Genomic DNA, 20,966 nt, shown 5'->3' on the forward strand with positions numbered 1-20,966 from the left:
ATTGGGAAGGCATGTCCCAACTGTCACACACTCAATAAACACTATCCTCTGTCTCTGTCCCTCCCACACTCCCCCTTTCACTACAGACCAGAGACATTGAGAGAGAGAGAGAGAGAGAGAGTTACAACACTCCCATATAGACTTCTGTTGTAAACAAAGCATAATTTGTTGACTAAAGGCAACTTGCAAAAGTAGCACTTTGCCATCAGTAACTCTTGCCATCCTATAGTTCCAAACACTATACTGTAGATACAGTAGTTCCAAACACTACTGTATAGTTCCAAAGAATATACTGGATAGTTCCTAGTCTCACGTGACGTGACCAGACCGTTGCCTCCCACAATCTCCAAATGCTTTGGGTCATACATACTGTAGTCTGGCTACTTGAGACACTTCCTATCTGAAGATTCTGAACCCATGAAGACCTACAGAGGTCCATTCTACCAATGCCTTCTAAAGCAATCAGTTCTCAACCCTGTTTCGTGCTAAGGACCCCCGAATGTTTATATATATATGGCTACGGACCCCAATCTTTTCCCGGACTGAACGGGCTAACCCATTTTGACCTGAGATCAGATTAAAAAAAGGTCTTCTACATCCTGACAGTTTTCTGAAAAAGCTATGTTTCTATGTCAGTCGTTCTTTTCGATTCTTCAAAAATGGCAGACCTACAAGCTCATAGCGTGCCACTCGGTGGCGCGCTATGAGCTTGTAGATCTGCTATTTTTCAAAAGCTAAAGCATAACACAATGCTAACACCAAAAGGGGTTCCCGCCCCAAAATGGGTCTGGGGTTGTACCATAGACTGTAACAAATATGGACAAAGCATTCCCCGGGTCTAACATGAACGTAAAATGAAGCCCGTCAGTCCTTGAATTGTACATCGCCATCTTTCTAGATCCGTTTGGGCCCAGCTGGCCCATTGGCTGGCCCAGACAACGAGGCGGGACTTCCCCCCTTCTTCTTAGTTGGTTTTTATTTTGACTCGAGTGGGTGGGGAATCCCGATCATAGACTGTAACGGTAGCCACGCCCCTCAGAACATACGGTCATTTTTTTAATAAATGGGACCATAATTTTCCAAAAAGAATATGATGACATTAGAAATTAGACTTTAAACTAGTGACTGGAAGCAGAAAGTATTCATGACCATGTTTATTAAGGTAATACAGTCTAGGTGAAGTTGGGCCCAAATACATGGACTTCTATGGGGCTATGGGTTTTTTTGGGCCCAATGACAGCGCCACAACAGGCCATTATATGACATTTCAGGAAATCCCGATTTCCTTGTGGCTTCACAAAATATCTGTCTGACTGCCCCCCTGGGTTGTACTCACAAAATACCTAAAATGGCTATAAAAAAATAAATAAAATAAAAAGTTTGTTCAGGAAGGGGCGATAATTTCAAGACATCTGTGAGTCATCCTGTGTATAAACTCTGGATATTGGAGTAGAGCAGAGTGAAAACAAAAGCGTTGACAATGTGAAATATTTCTGTTTTATGGTCAAGACTTGTTTACGAGTCAGATCGACATCTCGGTCTGGGTTTCCTGTGTGAACTGAAAAAGAGCAGCGATGCAAGCAGGTGGCGATAAATCTGCACGACAACACGCCGAGAAGGAGAAGGCTGCCAGACTAAAACAACAGGGATTAGAGAGTCACACACAAAATGTTTCTCACTTTATAATTATATAAAGTCTTATATAAGTGAGGCAGGCCGCAGAACAATTAGCCCTATACGGCTCTCTGTCAACACTCAACACACACACACCAACAGACGGACGGACAGACCGACCCACAGGGGGAGGGGGGTGCAATCCCCTGTTCCTCCTGGCCGTGTGTCGAAGTGTCCTTGAGCAAGACATGCACCGAAACCCTATAACTGCTACCGATGAGCATGTTGTTGGTGCCTTTCATGGCTTCCTTCCTCCACCACCGCCGGTGTCTGAATTCATGTACGTGCTTTGGAGAAAGGCGCTACATTAAATGAAATATAAATGCACCATTTACAATTTACACATGCATGCACCCATGCATGCACGCACGCACGCTCACGTGACTGTGCTGTGCACACACACACACAAACACATTCTTGTCTTGCCATATGAATTGCCGTTTGGGGCAGCGTGTGCATGACCTTAATGTGCACTTGTTTGTATGCCATGGCATGCGGCTATTTATAGAAAACCCACCACAGCTGCTAAGAAATGTTCGTGTTGGCGTACAGACACATGTAGCATTCTGCAGTTCACATGCACCACCACCAGCATGTACAGTAACAGTACATGCATTTTATATAGACATATTTTCTCAATGAAAGACATCAGAACATTAATAACATTTACTATAGTGTGACGGCAGCTCGTCTTAATCCATTCTGGACGGGAACCCCTTTTGGTGTTTAAGCATTATGTTATACTTTTATAGCTATTGAAAAATAGCAGATCTACAAGCTCTACAAGCTATGAGCTTTGCGAAAATGTGGCACAAATCTTTGATTATTATGTTCTTTCAGAGCAAACGTTTTTAACTCAAATCTTTGCTTCTGGGAGGTCCCTGGAACAACATATTTTCAGATGAGGGTCGGTGGCAAATTACATATATTTTGGGGGGGGTCCTTGACATTGAAAATGTTTGAGTACCACTGACATAGAAACATACAGCAGGTCTTTCAGAAAACTGTCATGATTTAGAATACTTTTGTAGAATCGTCCTCATCAGGTCTAAATGGGTTCAAACTGAAACTAGCCGATCTACAAGCTCACACACAGCGCGTCGATCTGCTATTTTCGACATGGCGCACGACTATAAATCACCCGTACATTGTTCACACTCACAGAGGTTGAGCAACAGGAAACTGGTATTGAGTCACAGTAACTGGAAGAAGGCTGGTCGACTCATTCATGACATTGAAGCCCTGACCTTTGCCCTATAGTTTCAGGATTTCTAACCGAAACCAGTGTTGGAAGAAGTACTAAGACATATTTTACTTAACCCATTTCGACCTGAGATCAGATTCTAAAAATGTCTTCTACATCCTGACAGTTTTCTGAAAAAGCTATGTTTCTATGTCAGTCGATTTTTCAAAAATAGCAGACCTACAAGTGGCACGCTATGAGCTTGTAGATCTGCTATTTTTCAATAGCTAAAGCATAACATAATGCTAACACCAGTAGCAATACCACAATATAGAAGTACTCGGTTACAAGTGAAAGGCCTCTGTTAGAATGTTACATTAGTAAAATGTAACTGTACACCACTGACAGTAACTGATCTCAGGCTGTGTTGCAGCAGCTTTTCATTTAGTTAGCCCATAGCCTCGGTACCAGGCTTTCATTTTTGTTGGTGCAAAAATTGAAAGCCTGGAGGAACGCATTGGCCGCTCTGGTCTAAAAGTGGGAGTCAATCCTTCTGGGTGGGCGTCGCTCCAAATGATGTGACGTAGCGCTGCACTAGGGGGGAGAGGAGGGGCCGGGGGTGACGGACAGATCGATGAGATCCAATCAGGGCGTGCGCAAATCTCAGCCGCGACCCGCCCCTCTAGACCAGAAACCTAAAACGTTAGCTCAGGCTAGTCAGCCCATGGCAGTACACCGCTGTTGAGCACTGTTGACATGATCGATTATCATGCACACACGCACACACACGGCACGGCATGCGCACACGCACGCATGCTCAGTTCACACTGGTGTGATTTTCTTTGATTTTACTGAAAGTTGGAAATAGTTTTTAAAAACTAAGTTGCTCAAAATTATAAGTACAGTACAGTACAGTACAGTACAGTACAGTACAGTACAGTACAGTACAGTACAGTACAGTACAGTACAGTACAGTACAGTACAGTACACCACTGATAACATAGTAATCCTAAAATGAGGGCTACTACTACGGTATGCTCCTTATTTGTCCAATTACAGCAGTGCTGTTCAACCTGTGGGGTGGGAGGGTGGGGTGGGGGAAACCCCTTTTTAAACAAATGAATAAAATAAAAACTTGACCACTCACAGCAGTGTCCATCTTCATATGCAGGGCTGAGTGCATGTATTCCTCAGCTCCAGCGAGCTGGTGCTCATCTTTATCACCCTGTGATAAGGGCTGTGTTTTCACGGAGGAACGAAGGCTCTCCAGGAAAACATAGAACTCACTTCGTCTACTCAACATGGCCACGGTCCTCATGAGACTATTCGGTGAAGCCAGAAGTTAGTCCAAATTCCAGAAGATTCAGAAGTTGTCTTGATCAAGAAATAAAGTGTCCAGCTTTGGGTTTAGAAAATAACGTAATCCAGTCAACGCAGGGCATTCAAACGGAAACCTCTCAATGCCTTATAAACTCAAACACACATTCAACTCCAGCTGCACACACTTTTTGCTTCCCAACTCACGCATTCAATTCACGGAGATCGATTAAAAACAAAAAGGGACACAAAATCAATTGGAAAGACAAATCGCGGCCATCAACCTTCAGTACTAGTAGCAGCAACTCTCCTGTTTGAACGTGTCCTGCAAGCTTGCATGCCTCGGTCTGATAATGCCATTAATCTGATTACACTGCGATTAGAACTCTTTACCCCACTAACTAGCCCTACCACCCAATAAAACACCTCCAGGATTACACTCCATTCTGGGCCAGCAAGCACACACATTACCCATTGTTCTGCCCGAGGTTGTTTTTGTTCTTTTAAAGAAGATAATGCTCTTTAATTCTTATGTAACACATGCTCTGGAATTATGGAGAAACGTTGGGTTAACGTTTCTGTTAGTGGTAGGAATCTAAAGTATGGTCCTTATTATGACAGTGGATCCCAAAGTGGGGTCCGGGGACCCCCAGGGGTCCTTGAGGGAGTTCCAGGGGGTCCCAAGCTAAATGATAGTTTGGAACCAAATGGATCGTTATGGGTCTGTAACTCTGAGAGTGTATAAATTGAACCAAACAGGTCCATTTGGTTCCATTTGTACAGTCTCAGAGTAAAGTTAACATTGATTTTACAATATAAATCGGGGGTCCCACAGATAGAAATGCCATAAAATGGAGGTCCGTAGACGAATGCATGTTAAACTGGGGGTCCTTGAAATTAAACGGGTGGAGAATCACTGCTAGAGCCGTAAAAATCTTCTCTTATGGGGGCCCCTGGCAAATCTTTTCGAATGGGGGCCCGCGGGCTAATGAGTGTCAGTTTGGGGGTCCTTGACGTGAAAAAGTTTGTGAACCACTGCTATAAGATATACGGCATAATGAAGACCAAGAACCCTAGCATCCTATAGCAATGAACCCTAGCATTCTATAGCAATGAACCCTAGCATCCTATAGCAATGAAACCTAGCATCCTATAGCAATGAACCCTAGCATCCTATAGCAATGAACCCTAGCATCCTATAGCAATGAACCCTAGCATCCTATAGCAATGAACCCTAGCATCCTATAGAACCCTAGCATCCTATAGCAATGGTCATAATGCTGAAAATGAAGGTGCACATTCGGCAAAAACAGCCGATCTACAAGCTTGCAACGGGTCCTGCTGCAACACGTTGTGAGCTTGTAGGTTGGTAATTCCGGCGAGGAGATAAGATGTAGAGGGACTAAAGGAGGATCGGGGGGACCCGATACCAGACCCTTGGCCATCCCGGGGTTAAGGTACATAGGGTTTAAGTTGTTGATAAACATGCTGGAAGGCATGAAAAAGACAGCTTGGTCAATCGGTGAGCAAGGAGGGACATTGAGACAAAACGCTTTGCTAGTACAGTAAGCCTCTTTGTAAATGTAATCTTATTGCGTGGCTATGGATGACTGAAGACTAGGATGTGATGGTTGTCAGTGAAATGAATCCAGCCACATCAGTCCATTAGCACAGTCTAGGGTGATTAGCAGGCTTCATGTGGCTCAGCAATTATTAACCACTAGCGTCCCCAATTCTGAGGCGAACATTCGACAAAAATAGCAGCCGCTTAAGCAGGCATGAGAGCGCAGGTGTTCAAATAGAACTAAACAGTGGCAACGCAAGATAGGGCTCGGCTTGTGGGAGGTTTCACTGGGGGGGGGGGGGCTGCTTAAAGAAAACATTTACGACTTGGCTCTCAAATGACGTCACGTGCGAAAGCCATCAAAAAATGGGAAGCCTTAAAATAGGCAAGGGGTGCAGGCTCTAACTGGGTCTCATTATTGAACACAAATCACAATCAAAAAGTGCTCATTTAGTGCCTCTACCAAACTATTATTACTAATGGTTGCTTTTTGAAATGCAGACACACATTAGGGGGGGGGGGGGGGGGGGGGGGCAGGGGCGGGCGCTCAGATCGGCGAACCAATAGAATCCACCGCCAGTTTCAGACCGGCACCCGCCCCTCTGGACCAGAACTCCTACAGGCTGGGCCAGGCTACGTTTTAAACTGATCCAGAGGAGTTCTGTGTATCATTATGCAAGCTCTTTAGAAATGACTGAAACAATAAAAACCCATTCTCCGCACGCCACGCTTGAAGGCCTCAGACACGCCGCCAGGTAATGACCTCATCGGTGAGGAATGATCCAGTAGAGAGACTGAGAATACAGGCGAAATGGGACCAATCACATTACTGTGTTTTATGAAGCTATGGAATCACCGTGGAAACTAAACATCATACAGCTATAAATAAAGGTCATCTTTAAACACGCAGTTCACAGAGCGTAACAATTCTCTCCAGCAGAAATCCAAATTATCCATTTAAAAGATATTACAATAGACCTATTTCGTAATATAAGTTGCATGTGCAATTGTGCATGTCTCTCTTCTTCTGTTTGATGTTAGTTAATTGCCAAAAGATAATCAATTTTTTTTACAATTGATTTGTTTAATTTGCCGTTAGAAGTTGGTCACTGCCTTTGAAGACAGACAGTGTGCGGGCGTTTGTTCCTATTTCAATTTTGGGCACCGTACCCTCTCTTACGCACCTGTCATCTGTAGGTGTGCAAAAGCCTTTCTTTTTATTGACATGATAAAAGGTAAAAAAATACTAAAGATCATAATTTGACTGTGATTTTGCTATTGCTTGTGAGAGAGAGCGTTTCTGTTGACCAATAGGATTCCCCCTGAAAACGAGCAGAAGCTATCAAAGCCACTGCAACAACTTCCTGTTTGCATCTGCCGTTTCCTCTGCGAGTCTAATGTCGACAGCTTCTCTACAAGCAAACTGCAAACGAGACACCGCTGGGCCTGGATGTCTCCCACCAGACCAATCAGCGGTCCTCTTTCATTTAGAAAAGTAAACACTCGACTTCAAACAGTCAAAAACGTGCCGTCGTCGCGGAGATTAAAAAAAGGCTTTGATGGTGCAGAATAGATAGCTGGGCATGCTGATCATAACTGAGTTGGGGATTAAAAACACTTCGGGGGTCATTTTAAGCATTTACACCCAAAGGATGTTAATGAGTATAAGGCTGCCTGTATTAACAGACTAGCATGATGACCAGGCCTTCCTTCTTTCATAACAACTCATTTTGTAATCATCACAAAGGAAGATCTATGACATTTTGTACAGGATCATTATGTGGCAATCGGTTCTCACTACAGACCAAGTAAAAGAGGAATCAAATTGTACCATAGTGTACCATAGGCTTATGAGTTTAGGGGGAATATGGAAGTTAAAAGGTAGAAATATGGAACTGGGAGACATTTCAGATTTCCAGTTAGCCAGGTGAAGTGAAATCACCAAAACAGGAACATCTAAGTTACACAGTCAAATACATAATTACCGGTAACTTAAAGGACCACTTCACCACTTTTCAACCTATCACTGGAAGACGGTTTCTGAACTGCCCACAGCCCTCCTATGAGACACAGACCGAGTGCCAAAAATTTTGCAATTTTTTCATGATTATTATTAGTGAGAACCTATTATATGAAGATAGGTTGAAAAGTGGTGAAGTGGTCCTTTAAGCTCAGTTTTATTCTTTGCCGTAAAAAGAGAAAATATAAAAAATTGTGTTGCATCGTGAGTCAGCAGAAGTAATTAAGCTTCTGCTATCTCTAAAGATTTGAGGAAATAATATTGTATGTGTGTGTGTATCATGATGACAGGTGACATTGGGTCACCAGGTTTAAAGTTGTTATTCAACCACTGTTAAACTCTATTACAAACTATCTACGGTTGAATTAGTGTTGTGAGCTTTGAACATCATCCCAGAGCGTTAAAATGAACAGGTTGGCCTCAATGTGTCTTTCTTTCAGCAACTCTGAGACGTGTTTCTGGAACTGATGCAATCATTAGGACATTTCCTTTGCCGAGAAAGAAAAGAGAGAGAAATGTATAGACAGACGTCTCATCGAGGCAAAATAAAATAGGATAGCTAGCTATAGCCATCTCATACAATAACCTCCAAGTAAGATGTGTGTGTGCGTGCGTTTTTGTATGCAGTCAGTGCATGTGTGAGTAGCCTACGGTATACTACGGAAGGAGGAAATTACTTTATTGAATAAACGACAACGTTTCGATTTTAGTAGATCTTCGTCAGGTCAGTATACTGACTTGGCTGACTTCCTTCCATGATTGCCTTATTGGTCGAGGTGTGTGTAAATAGGTATGCTCTGAAGTAGCCTATATTACACCATATGCCTACGTATGTGCTTGTGTGTTCAAGAGCTACAATAGTCTTCAACCTGTTGTTTCTTTTGTCTGTTTGCCAGAGGATCACAATTTTTATTTTTATATTGTTTTGGTCCAAAACAAAGAATCTTGCAACTAGCAAATGACAGTCATATCCCACATCACACTGTGATTACAGGTAGTTAAAGAAGCCGGTGTTCCGGTGACGTGGATTTCACATACAGTAACAGTGTTATAATGGCCAGTGTGTCACAGTCATGAAAGCAGCTATGATGACACCTTTTTCACGGAACAGAAGGGACACGTCCGATAAGATTAGTGCCTTGGATATCTGAGTCAGTAATGAGTCAGGAGAAAAAAAAGACTGCTGAAATGTCCGCATGCCTTTGAAGGTAATGCCAAGTCTTGGGAAGATTAAGGCTTATCAACATGCAGTGCTGTCCGGTGTCCTCTCCATGTCAGTCAGTTAAAATGATCCGTCTGTCTGCATTAGGCTACTATAAAACTAATATCACTTCCTTGCGTGTTTCCTCTGTATGATGTTTCTCATAGGGCATGTTATCGACAATAAGTAATGTTCAATATGTTTGCCATAAACTATTAACCCATTTTGGGGCGGGAAACCCTTTTGGTGTTAGCATTATGTTATGCTATTGAAAAATAGCAGATCTACAAGCTCATAGCGCGCCACCGAGTGGCACGCTACGAGCTTGTAGGTCTGCTATTTTTGAAAAATCGAAGAACGACTGACATAGAAACATAGCTTTTTCAGAAAACTGTCAGGATATAGAAGATATTTTTAGAATCTGATCTCAGGTCAAAATGGGTTAAACTTGTTATTGCAATTATGAGCTTTTCACGTTTCATTTCATTCACTGTACTCCAACGTGGAATGGTCTGGTGCTGGTCAACAGCACCAGACTAGAAGATTAGAGAAATTTATTTTCCTTCTGAAAAAAGGCATTGTGCTTTGTGGCATGAACATTGTACTATTGGTCACTCAATATTGCGATTTATAATGATTGCTACACCAGTGACTCCTGGATAATTGATTAATTTATACACACTATCAGTGCCCGGTGACTTCTCCACCTCTCTCTGTATAATGTATGTTTGCTACTTAAATCAATGGACCCATTCATCGTGGTTTCGCCCTCTTGGGGTTAAAGAAACGATGTAAAGGGAACATTTGGGTGTTGTAGCATAAATAACACTCTGAGAGCCAGCAGGTGGCCAGGGATTGATTTGTGTATGTATGTAAACAAGAGGAGCGAGGCTCCCCCCGTACTGTACCGTACGTCCCCCACCCTGTCTGACACAACCACCACTGACCCCTGACACAGACACTGGGCAGAAGGAAACATGCCGGCTCGGGTTTCACTCAGTCCTGGAAGTGCCCTGAATGTCAAGTGAGCAGCAGGGCACCAGACTGGACCCCCCGGGGCTTCTGGGACCAGGCTGGACCCCTATAGGGGGGGAGGGGGGGGGGGTTCTTTATGACAGGCAGGAGAAAGGACTTTCTCCTTTAGAAAGGGTCAAGCCTGCAGGGCAGCCTGCAACAGGCTACATAAAATATGGCAGTCAAGAGTGTCCAAAGCTACCAAGAGTTAAACTGTGTTTAAAGTATCCTGTGGTTCTGAAACATGGAAAATGAAGAGGATGTGTCGATGGCTACATATACCGTATGGAGGAGACATGGCACCAGATTCCACTATACAGTCCCCCAAAGATGTGCTGTTTTTGCTGGACATGGCCACAGTCTGAGATAACACCCAGATCCTTATCCTTGTCCCAAGTAGAGGAAGAAGTCCATTAACATATCTACGATAGATGCCATTGCCAGAGACACTGGCCTCCAAGTGAAACATCTGGCTAAAGTAATGGCAGTTAAACCAGAGTCAGATTGACTTTTATATCAACTGCGGTCAACGGATGATGATGATGATAGATGGGCCTTTGTGACTTCACTGGATCCTAGCCTAGGATCCAGACAGGTCACAAAGGTCCATCTAGGGGATTCTGGGACGAGGCAAGGGTGTGAAGCCACAACATCGAAAACCACATTGCAAAATCCGGAGTGTTCATTTAACTCAGAGAGTGTACAAATCATAGACTGTAAAAAGAATATGGACAAAGCGTTCTCCGGGTCTGATATGGACGTAAGATGAAGCCTGTCAGTCCTTGAATTGTAAATCTTTCTAGATCCGTTTGGGCCCAGCTGGCCATTGGTTGGCCCAGACAACGAGGCGGGACTTCCCCTCTTCTTCTTCGTTGGTTTTTATTTTGACTCGAGCGGGGGTGGATCCCGATCATGGACTGTAAAGGTAGGCACGCCCCTCAGAACATACTCGACTTTATGGTAATTTTTTTAATAAATGGGACCATTATTTTCCAAAAATAATATTATGACATGAGAAATGTCATAATATAGTGACTGGAAGCAGAAAGTATTCATGACCATGTTTATTAAGGTAATACAGTCTAGGTGAAGTTGGGCCCAAATACATGGACCTCTATGGAGCTATGGGTTTTTTTTTGGGCCCAATGACAGCGCCACAACAGGCCATTATATGAACTTTCAGGAAGTCAGGATTTCCTACTTCCTGGCTTCAGACACTATTGGCTTCACTTCCCCCCTGGTACAAATGCATCCGACTGGATCTGTTACAAATGGATACATTAACAGTAAAGGTCACTGTACAGTGTGCAACTGCTGCGTTTTTCGGATTTTCAGCAGTGTTTTTCCGCCGGTTTTCCAAAAAATGCGTCCAGTCTGCAAGGAAGGACCTTGAGGATTTTACCGTGCAGCCAGGACAGCAGGGTTTAGCCTGATGCGTGGGCTTTGCATGGCTCAGACAAACCTGGCAGGAACTTAGCTCTGATATCACAACCGTCAATGAATCAATACAATTCTTAACCAGCGCAAACCCATGAGGTTTTGATTTAACAAGCCTGTCTGTGTCCCTGCATGTGTCTAATGTGTTCACTATAAGTGGACAAGAGAGAAAGAAAGAGAACAAAAAGTGATGTTTTTATTTTGCCACTTTACAATATATCCTATACTTATAGTTTCCTGGACCACTCAAGGGGTCCACACTAGGCCCCCCCCCTCCAGTTTTGGCTCAACACTGAAAATGGGTGCATACGTTGGTTAGACAGACTAATGACCGACAGGCATTAGACCGACAACACCGTCGACAACAACTAACCCGTGGCCGGTTAAAAATAATTGTACATTTATATAGCGCCTTTATGCAAGGCTCTTTACACAGATTGTGTTAGACAGACTAATGACCGACAGGCATTAGACCAAAACAACACCGACGACAACTAACCCGTTAAGCCGGTTAAAAATAATTGTACATTTATATAGCGCCTTTATGCAAGGCTCTTTACACAGATTGTGCATTACAGTCACCCATTTACATACACACAATGGCGGAGGAAACCAACCTGCTCATCAGGAGCAATTAGGGGTTCAGAGTCTTGCTCAAGTACACTTCGACACTAACTCTGAGGGACCCCGAGATCGAACTGGGAACCTTCCGCTTCCCAAGCGGCCACTGCCACCCCTGAGCCACTGCTGCCCCTGAGCCACTGCCGCCCCTGGTTACAACTAACCCGTGACTCCCGACATGTGTGGCAGGTTAAAACTAACCTGTGGCTTCCCTGTGAGGTTAGGGTTAGGTTAGGGTTTTGGGTAGGGTGTCAGACTAATGCCTGTCGGACAAAACACATGCACCCACTGAAAATAGCCAATCTACAAGCTCACAATGTGGCGCAATGCGGCATGTTGAAAGAATGTTAACAATTATGCCTCACAATCGAGACGATGTGCTTCGAGTGGTTCGCATGTAGCCTTTCCAATCAAGTCACCCTTTGCTCATCACTTGCATGTACTGTACAGTGAAGGGCCAACAGAAGATTACAAGAGCAACCGTAGCGTTCCTCGCTCCAGTTGCCACCGCGTCGCTGTCAATGCTAGTTCCAGGCCTATATAGTGTCACACTGTCACCAATCTGAAAACCCATCGCCAAAAATTAAAGTAAGAACAGTGCCCTCTTTTCCTTCAATTTGATGCGAGTTGAGAGACTACACTCTACACTGTCACAGATAAAAAATAAAGACACACTTTGGCCTATAGTGTCGCCCTGACGAGGCTAATGCCGATGACACGTGGTGCACAAACTCACCTTCAGCTGCTGCTCTTTGACTAGAAACTCAACCTTGTCCATTTTGGCTCATCAGTGTGGATGAAATGTTACTGTGTCTGCCTAAACCGGCTATGTCTCAGTGTGAGAATGACAAAGAATGCACTGTGTATACAGTCGTACACGCGCAAATCACTTGAAAGAAGTGAAACATTTTATTTGTGTGTGTGTGTGTGCGTGTGCGTGTGCGTGTGTGCGTGTGTAAAGATGAACCGGTGACTGTGCGTGAAACATAACATCAGGGAACACGGTTAACTTAATATCCCGTTTCCCTTTTTAGGTATAAGGTGTATATTGTTCCCACCAGGTACAGACCCCTGGGGGACTCCGGTCAAGAGCTATATATAGGGTTCAAGTTGTTCATTCCCAAAGATCTTTGTCAAACATTGTATAGGTTTGAATTGGTGACATTTAAGCAACAGCTAATTTAGCCAAAGTTATACTTGGCCTCTAGAGAGGCTTTTCAGGTCCAGTTCTTTATTATCTTTGCATGTTCCACAATCACATGTTTTAGTACAATCGACTTCCTTCTTCAGTGACTGCATTAGTACAGTCCATAGCCAATGAAAGTGTTGCATCATCTCTGCTCACGCCATCAGCCCAATTATTTTACAGCAATAACAGATCATGTGAATGAGGAATATTAATATATATATTATTTTTATATAATAGATAATTACCAGAATGTGGAAGTATTTCCCAAACAAACTTGCCATTGGACAACGAATAGAAAACACTACTGTAATAGTTCCAAACATTACAGTATAGTTTCTAACATTACCATGTAGTTCCAAACACTAGTGCATAGTTACAAACATGACTACTGTATAGTTCTATAGTGTCTGTGTAGTTACAGACGTTGCATCCTGGGTGATAATGAAGAACACGCGATGCGCGCACCACGTGACCTGTAGTGTTTCTGACCCCTCAGCATGTTAAATATGGTAAATAAGAAGGCAGTATCTATCTATCTATCTATCTATAAATGCACCACGTCTCTGTATGTGTAGTATGTACATCTGTAATCCCAAATTAGACAATTGATCACACCTGATCACCCCTAGATCTCCATATATGGAGCTGGCCTGTTCTGACGTCACAATAATGTTCTGACATCTGCATAGACTCCACATTTGGGCATGCCTGACAAATAACTCCATAAATGGGCATAAAAGCATGCATTTCCAACTTGCGTCGTTCCAAGTATACAGTAGACAGTGCCCAACGGGCACCGCTGTAGTCAATTAAAGTAGACTATGAAATGGAAAACAGAGCAATATCACAGGATGACTTGCAAATGAAGTTCATCAAAGGCTGAGACCTCATTTCCAAGAATATCACATACTTTCCTCTTCTCAGCAAAGACGATGACTTCATTCATAATTTAACTTCTGCAGTACTGCTGCAAAAAACAGACGATCTAAAAGCTTGCAACGTGTTGGACTCGCAACGCATTGTGTGACGTCATGATGTGACGTCATGTGGAGTCATGATGTGACGTCATGTGGAGTCATGATGTGACGTCATGTGGAGTCATGATGTGACGTCATGTGGAGTCATGATGTGACGTCATGTGGAGTCATGATGTGACGTCATGTGGAGTCATGATGTGACGTCATGTGGAGTCATGATGTGACGTCATGTGGAGTCATGATGTGACGTCATGTGGTCATGATGTGACGTCATGTGGAGTCATGATGTGACGTCATGTGGAGTCATGATGTGACGTCATGTGGAGTCATGATGTGACGTCATGTGGTCATGATGTGATGTCATGTGGAGTCATGTGACGTCATGTGGAGTCATGATGTGACGTCATGTGGAGTCATGATGTGACGACATGTGGAGTCATGATGTGACGTCATGTGGAGTCATGATGTGATGTCATGTGGAGTCATGATGTGATGTCATGTGGAGTCATGATGTGACGTCATGTGGAGTCATGATGTGACGTCATGTGTTGTCAATCGGCAATTTTTGGTGTGAAACACCATAGCCTATAGGCAATACATTAAGCCTTATTGCTGTGTGCCTGGTGGCCACAATAGGCTACCCTGTTCTTGCTCAGAAGAAGGTATATGAGAATGCCACAACCACCACTTTGATATATTAATTACTTTTCTGTTTTTCCCAATTGAGTAAACAAGATGTTTACGTTCTCAAACTGTGACCACCGGCACAGAAATGTTCCCAGTGTCCCTTTAACTGCAGTATCTGCAAAAATGGACCCCAATGGGAAGTATAGCGTTCCTGTGTTGAACTGTATGGATGGAGTACAGCTCGATTACAGCTTGGTGTCCAGAACATAAGCAACAAGTGTCTGGATTCCATTCGGCCAATCTGGGGAGAAGGGGAGCATCTGGTTGCAATCCGTTATTTTCTGTTTCAAAAGGCTGCACAAGCTCGTCAGAGGCCAAGCGCTCAAGGCCTATAAAACATTGTCAGGTAGGCCTAGTACGTTTGTACCGAGCACTCAGGGCCTATAAAACATTCTCAGGTAGGCCTGATAGTTATAGACTTAAAGCACTTAAAGCCTATGCTGTACATACAGTACGAGTCCCCCAGGATTCTCTATACACGACTGCAGCATGTCAATAAGCTTGTAGATTGGCTATTTCTGCAAAAAGTTCACCCCAGAATAGGAAGGCTAGGGTTCATTCATTCATGTGGTTAACCATCTCCAGACCAGACTCTACCTATGACTGATGAAGCTGAAGAAAGGACAGGGGGAAATCAACACTGCACATGGAACAGTGTTCCAGGTGAACTCCTTTCAACCCCGCTGTCCCGACATTATATGCAAACATTTTCCAAAACAAAATGTATAATGGCCATGCCTAGCAAAAATAGCAGGTCTACAACAAGCTTGCAATGTGTCGCATAGTCGACAACGTTTTGAGCGTGTAAAGATCGGCTGCCTATTTTCACTACTAGTCATGCAAGTCATAATACACATACTAAATGTATATGCCTTAAGTGGTTAAGAAGTGAAGCTGATTGATTGGTACGTGTTGTCAGATCTAGCAGGCCTGGCGTAATAAACTGCAGGCTCTTCTTGGAGTTGTTCTGATAAAGGCTGCTATCTGGAAGTGGTTATACTGTAGGTAGTTAAGTAAAAGTAGAAATACCACAATTTAAAACTATTATTTCACGTGAAATTCTAAATTGTACTTACAGTACAAAAGGTATTGGCGTCAAAACATACTTATAATACCAAAGCCGATACTTTTGTACTTGTACTCAAGTGCATGTTTCATTTACATATTAAATTGATTTGTAACAAACAGAGTACTTCTATTCCTTAAAACTAGTACTTTTTTCCACCACTGGTGACATCATAGCATTGGAATGTATTATTGTAAGGTGCATTGCATGTAAGGGCTACAATTTAGCATTCTCTTCTTCCTGTTTTTGGTGGGTAAAGCTCCATGATGTCCTCATGTTTGTTAGTGTCATGCAGCAGACAGCTGTCTGAAATGAATCATGATCATTTGGCGATGTAATGGTATACTAGAGAGCCACATAAAAAGGTTGTAGTTGTTGGAGACAGAAAGAGTGCAGAAATATCCTCATGGATGAATATCATGACGCCCAAGTTAAACCTCTACTGAATCGGTAAAAAGGTAAATGGTGCATTTATATAGCGCCTTTATCCAAGGCGCTTTACATAGATTGTGCATTACATTCTATGTAATCAAGAGCAATTTGGGGTTCAGTGTCTTGCCCAAGGACACTTCGACATGTAGACAGGAAGAGCCGGGATTCGAACGCAACACATTTCTTATGTTGCGTCAACACAACACATTTCCTATGTTGCGTCAACCACAACATCAACAGTTATTGCATCATTTACAGGATGAATGTCTTCCCGCACAAATTTCATTGTAATACTTAATTTGTCGGATGATGGCATTGCACACCACAAATAGATAAGACCTCCAAGCTCACAACACATCATATCCACATTTGCATGGTGAGCTTGTAGGTCAACTATTTGCAATGACGACGTATGAATTTGGCAAAAAAAACCTCATAGCATTGCATTAAATACCACCAAGCCGACAGGCTGGGAACTGCACTAATTACGCCCTGGCTATAGACAACCAGGCCTGGTGGAGATATGCACTGTTTTCTACTTAAAAGGCATATTATTATTATTTTTCAAAGTTGCAAAGAAGTAGGGCTGCATTGCAATAGGTACTACTAGGTCAGGTGTTGTAAATTGCAGTGGTGTAACTGTAAAGTAACTTGTAGATCTCCTATTTTCAAAATATTTTATATATACATTTTAAACATTTGACAACTTGTGGGACTTTGGACAACAATGTGTACTTCTATTTTTATGGTAGCCTACTTTTAGTAAGTATAATTTTGATGCCAATAATGTTATACTTTTACTCAAGTACATTTTGAATACAGGACTTTTATTGTAAGCATTTCTATGTGATACTTTGATTTAACTAGCCTAAAGCATGAATTGTTTAAATTGTTAAAATTGCCACCTGTGTCAATTGACATCACGAATACCAAATGACACAAGAAATAGCCCATATTATTACTATAGAAACATTACATCAAAGAACTCTTCAACTGCCTCCATGGCTGTCATGTCAGTGACGTAACGTCACTCTCATTGTGAAGAAGCTGGCACACTGCATGTTGAACTTCTATCTCCAAGAAGAAGCCAGCTGCACATCTGTGCCATAACAAACAATAACGTCATGGTGAAGCTATAGCGTTACAGTCCATCCTCTTCTGCACATAATATCTGAGAGGGGGTGTGTACTGTGCATGATGATGATGAAGGCTCATATTATCTTCTTGGCTACCATTTTGACTACTAACTAGACCACCAATAACGTGATTCTTTTTATAGCGATGTGTAGCTGTAGCCTAATAAGCAGTATAATTACGCCTCCTCCAGTCAGAGAACATGGATAATAGCCCTATAATCTCTCATCATTCATCACGCGTGAGAACCAAATAGCCTATACGAGTAAAATGCGACCGCGATTATTGCAGCATGCAGGCATGCTCCCCAGTCCCACAGAGACAGTATCAAATCTTCGGCATTCATTTAATGATTTAAAGCTTTCTAACCCCATGAAGAGTAAACAAAAAAATGCAGCCATTGAAAGCTATAACCAAATAAATAGACATGCATTTCTCTACACTCTCGGAGTTAAACGGTGTTGTGTATATATTAGCCCCCCGTGCAGCAGCAGAGCAGCAGCAGCAATGCATGCATTGTGATTTTGAGCCATTGCGACTGTGTGAGTCAGAGAGCCGTTAATACGTTCTAAAACGCGCCAGTCAGTGCAGATAAAAAAAAAAAAAGAAGAAGCGGTTTTAGAATAATGATATAGTGCTCTAAAACACTCACCCATAGCTCTGTCCCCCAACTCATGGTTCCAAAGCGGTCTCACTCTCCTCTCCAGCCCCCGTAGTAAAGTAATCCACAGCTCCGATGAGTATAGGGGGGGCTTTTTGGGGGGGTGGGGGGGGGGTGGGTTTATTTATTTCAATAAAACCCACCGCGGCAGATTTTGTTATAGGCTATATGTCTGGCCTTTCAGAATATATAGCTTCTATCTGGGTTCCTATTATATTAATATAATATTAAAAGAACCTGTCCGTATCTTCCTTTTTTTTACCTCCTCATTCTGTCTGATACAAGATGGCCAGTATAGCTGCCTGCTGCAGAATCTTCAAACGGTGGGGTAGTAGTTTATGCGCTGCGCGGGCACCCGCCTCCTCTAACCAAATGACAGCTGCTCTCTCTCTGCCTCTGCCTCTCTCTCTCTGCCTCTCTCTCTCTCTCTCTCTCTCCGCAGGGGGGATGCCCCCCCCCCCCCCCTCCCCTCCCCCGCGGGTAGGTTGTGTTTACCAAAACAAAGAAAGTCATGTTCTGGAACTCAGTGGTTGAAGGTTCCCTCAAACATCATTATGATGTTCCCATAAATTAGCCTAATCAAAAATATATATTTTAGGGCTGTATAATAAAGCTATAGTTCCTTTTATAGACATGATCCACTCAACAACTTGGCATTGCACGGGGTGGTCCCCGGCTGCAATGTGACTGTTGACTGCTGATGGCATGGTGTTCATTCTGTGCTGCTGACTTTAGTTATGAACTATCATCTCGTTTCAGAATGGTCAAAAATCATCATCATCGTCAGTCCTGCTAACACAGAGTAATACTGTACAACAGTGCCATCTAGTGTTTTGATTTTCCTACTGCAGGATGCTTGTCCTGGTTCTGAGGTCCACAGTGTTGATATGTTATGATATGTGATCTCTGAGACTACGACTGCTTATATGTGACCAAATTTGACTGAGGGACTGCTATTGGATTTTTTTGAATTTTAGTTTTTTCATGTCATATGAAAGCAGGGAATCATAGCTTCAAATTGCTTGTTCAGTTTGACCCACCAGTTTTGGAGATATGGCTTATAGAGTAATGTCTTGCAGAAAACAGCGAGTTGAGAAAACAGGCTTGAAAGGTTCACTTCTCTGGACTCTAACATTACACCTACCTAGTTACATGTTTAAGCATTTATTTAATATTTACATGTCGATTTCAGCTCTGACACTTATTTCAGACATGCTCTAGTTACAGTATGTAAAGAGTCTGACTGTGCTATTCTGTTAGTTTTTCTCCTCTAGTGAAAAGCTGGAATAGGCGCGATGGCAGGCACATTCCTGTTTGGCGGGATGCTCGTGTCACTACGAGTCAGCCATGCTCATATATGTAGTCTATGATGTCAGAACAGCAGCAGTAGTAACCAGTTGCGAACAAAACGTGAAGGTCAGTCATGGAGCCAAGTGGAACTCCATATCCGGCAAGACTGACATCATGTTTGATGTCTACACTACACAGTGTGAGGGTATAAGTCAGATCCTTCATATCTTGACACCCACTTACCCGGCCGGTCCTTCACACCAAAGTGAAGAATTAAAAAAGGCTGTTTAGAAGGTTCTAGTAGTGGCTCACGTTTTTTAATGTTGCACGGAGAACAGGGGAACAAACAGCCACTGGGACACTTTAAGAATATCCAGCTCTCGCCATGGGAGCATGTCTGGCCAGGATAGGATGGGCATACACACCGCTAGCCCACAGCTTGTCCAGGAACAACAGAGGGCGAGGCCTCCGGAAATGCGGATTTCGTAACGAGCCTCTGAAGAAGGGGCGCCCCAACGAGCAGGTCGTCACAATCCATCCCAACTGGAACGGTGACGAGCGGATGTCGGAGGCTCAGCTCGGGAGCAAGCGGGACGAGTTCTGGCACACGGCTCCGGCCTTCGGGGGCCGCCAGGAGATCTGGGACGCTTTGAGGGCCGCGGCCTCGGCCCTGGAGGGCAACGACCTGGAACTGGCCCAGGCGATAGTGGACGGAGCCTGCATCACGCTGCCACGCGGGACTCTGGCGGATTGTTACGACGAGCTGGGTAACCGCTACCAGATCCCTGGCTACTGCCTGGCTCCACCCGCCAACCTCATCCCAGAGCCAGGAGATAAGGACCAAAGCGACAGCCCCAAGCGCCCCGCCGTAGCACCCAAGAAGGAGTTTCAACTTAAGGTGCGTCTGTCGACGGCGAAGGACGTGCTTTTGAGCGCCAGCATGACGGACACCGTCGGCGAGCTGAAGACTCAGCTCCAGGCACAAGAGGACATCCACGTGTCACACCAGCGCTGGTACTTCTTCGGGAAGCTGCTGACGGATGAAAGCCGCCTGCAGGACACCAAGTTCCAGAAGGACTTCGTTATCCAGGTCATTATAGTGAACACAGGGGGGCCTCTGACGTTATCCAGGTCATCATAGTGAACACAGGGGGGCCTCTGACGTTATCCAGGTCATTATAGTGAACACAGGGGGGCCTCTGACGTTATCCAGGTCATTATAGTGAACACAGGGGGGCCTCTGACGTTATCCAGGTCATTATAGTGAACACAGGGGGGCCTCTGACGTTATCCAGGTCATCATAGTGAACACGGGGGGGCCTCTGACGTTATCCAGGTCATCATAGTGAACAAGGGGGGCCTCTGACGTTATCCAGGTCATTATAGTGAACACGGGGGGCCTCTGACGTTATCCAGGTCATTATAGTGAACACAGGGGGGCCTCTGACGTTATCCAGGTCATCATAGTGAACAAGGGGGGGCCTCTGACATTATCCAGG

At 43.8% G+C, this 20,966-nt stretch overlaps 2 protein-coding genes across 2 annotated transcripts in view; one reads left to right on the plus strand and one right to left on the minus strand.

Annotated features, from left to right (window-relative positions):
• Positions 1-18,561, minus strand: part of fnbp1b (formin binding protein 1b) — a gene marked incomplete at its 3' end in the record, with an annotated part of 109,571 nt that extends 91,010 nt beyond the window's left edge. Inside the window, exon 1 of the mRNA XM_083793074.1 lies at positions 18,169-18,561. Coding sequence (XP_083649200.1) covers positions 18,169-18,192 — 24 coding nt within the window. The 5' untranslated portion in view covers positions 18,193-18,561. The remainder of the gene's footprint in view (positions 1-18,168) is intronic.
• A 1,291-nt stretch (positions 18,562-19,852) lies between these two features.
• Positions 19,853-20,608, plus strand: LOC310878639 (ubiquitin domain-containing protein 1-like; the record flags this gene model as incomplete). Its single annotated transcript, XM_083792994.1, has 1 exon — positions 19,853-20,608. One exon carries the CDS (start codon positions 19,853-19,855, stop codon positions 20,606-20,608), a length of 756 nt encoding a protein of 251 aa, XP_083649120.1.
• Between the last annotated feature and the right edge of the window lie 358 nt (positions 20,609-20,966).

The sequence above is a fragment of the Protomyctophum parallelum genome (assembly GCF_964188405.1).
Source record: "Protomyctophum parallelum genome assembly, chromosome: 21".
NCBI lineage: Eukaryota > Metazoa > Chordata > Actinopteri > Myctophiformes > Myctophidae > Protomyctophum > Protomyctophum parallelum.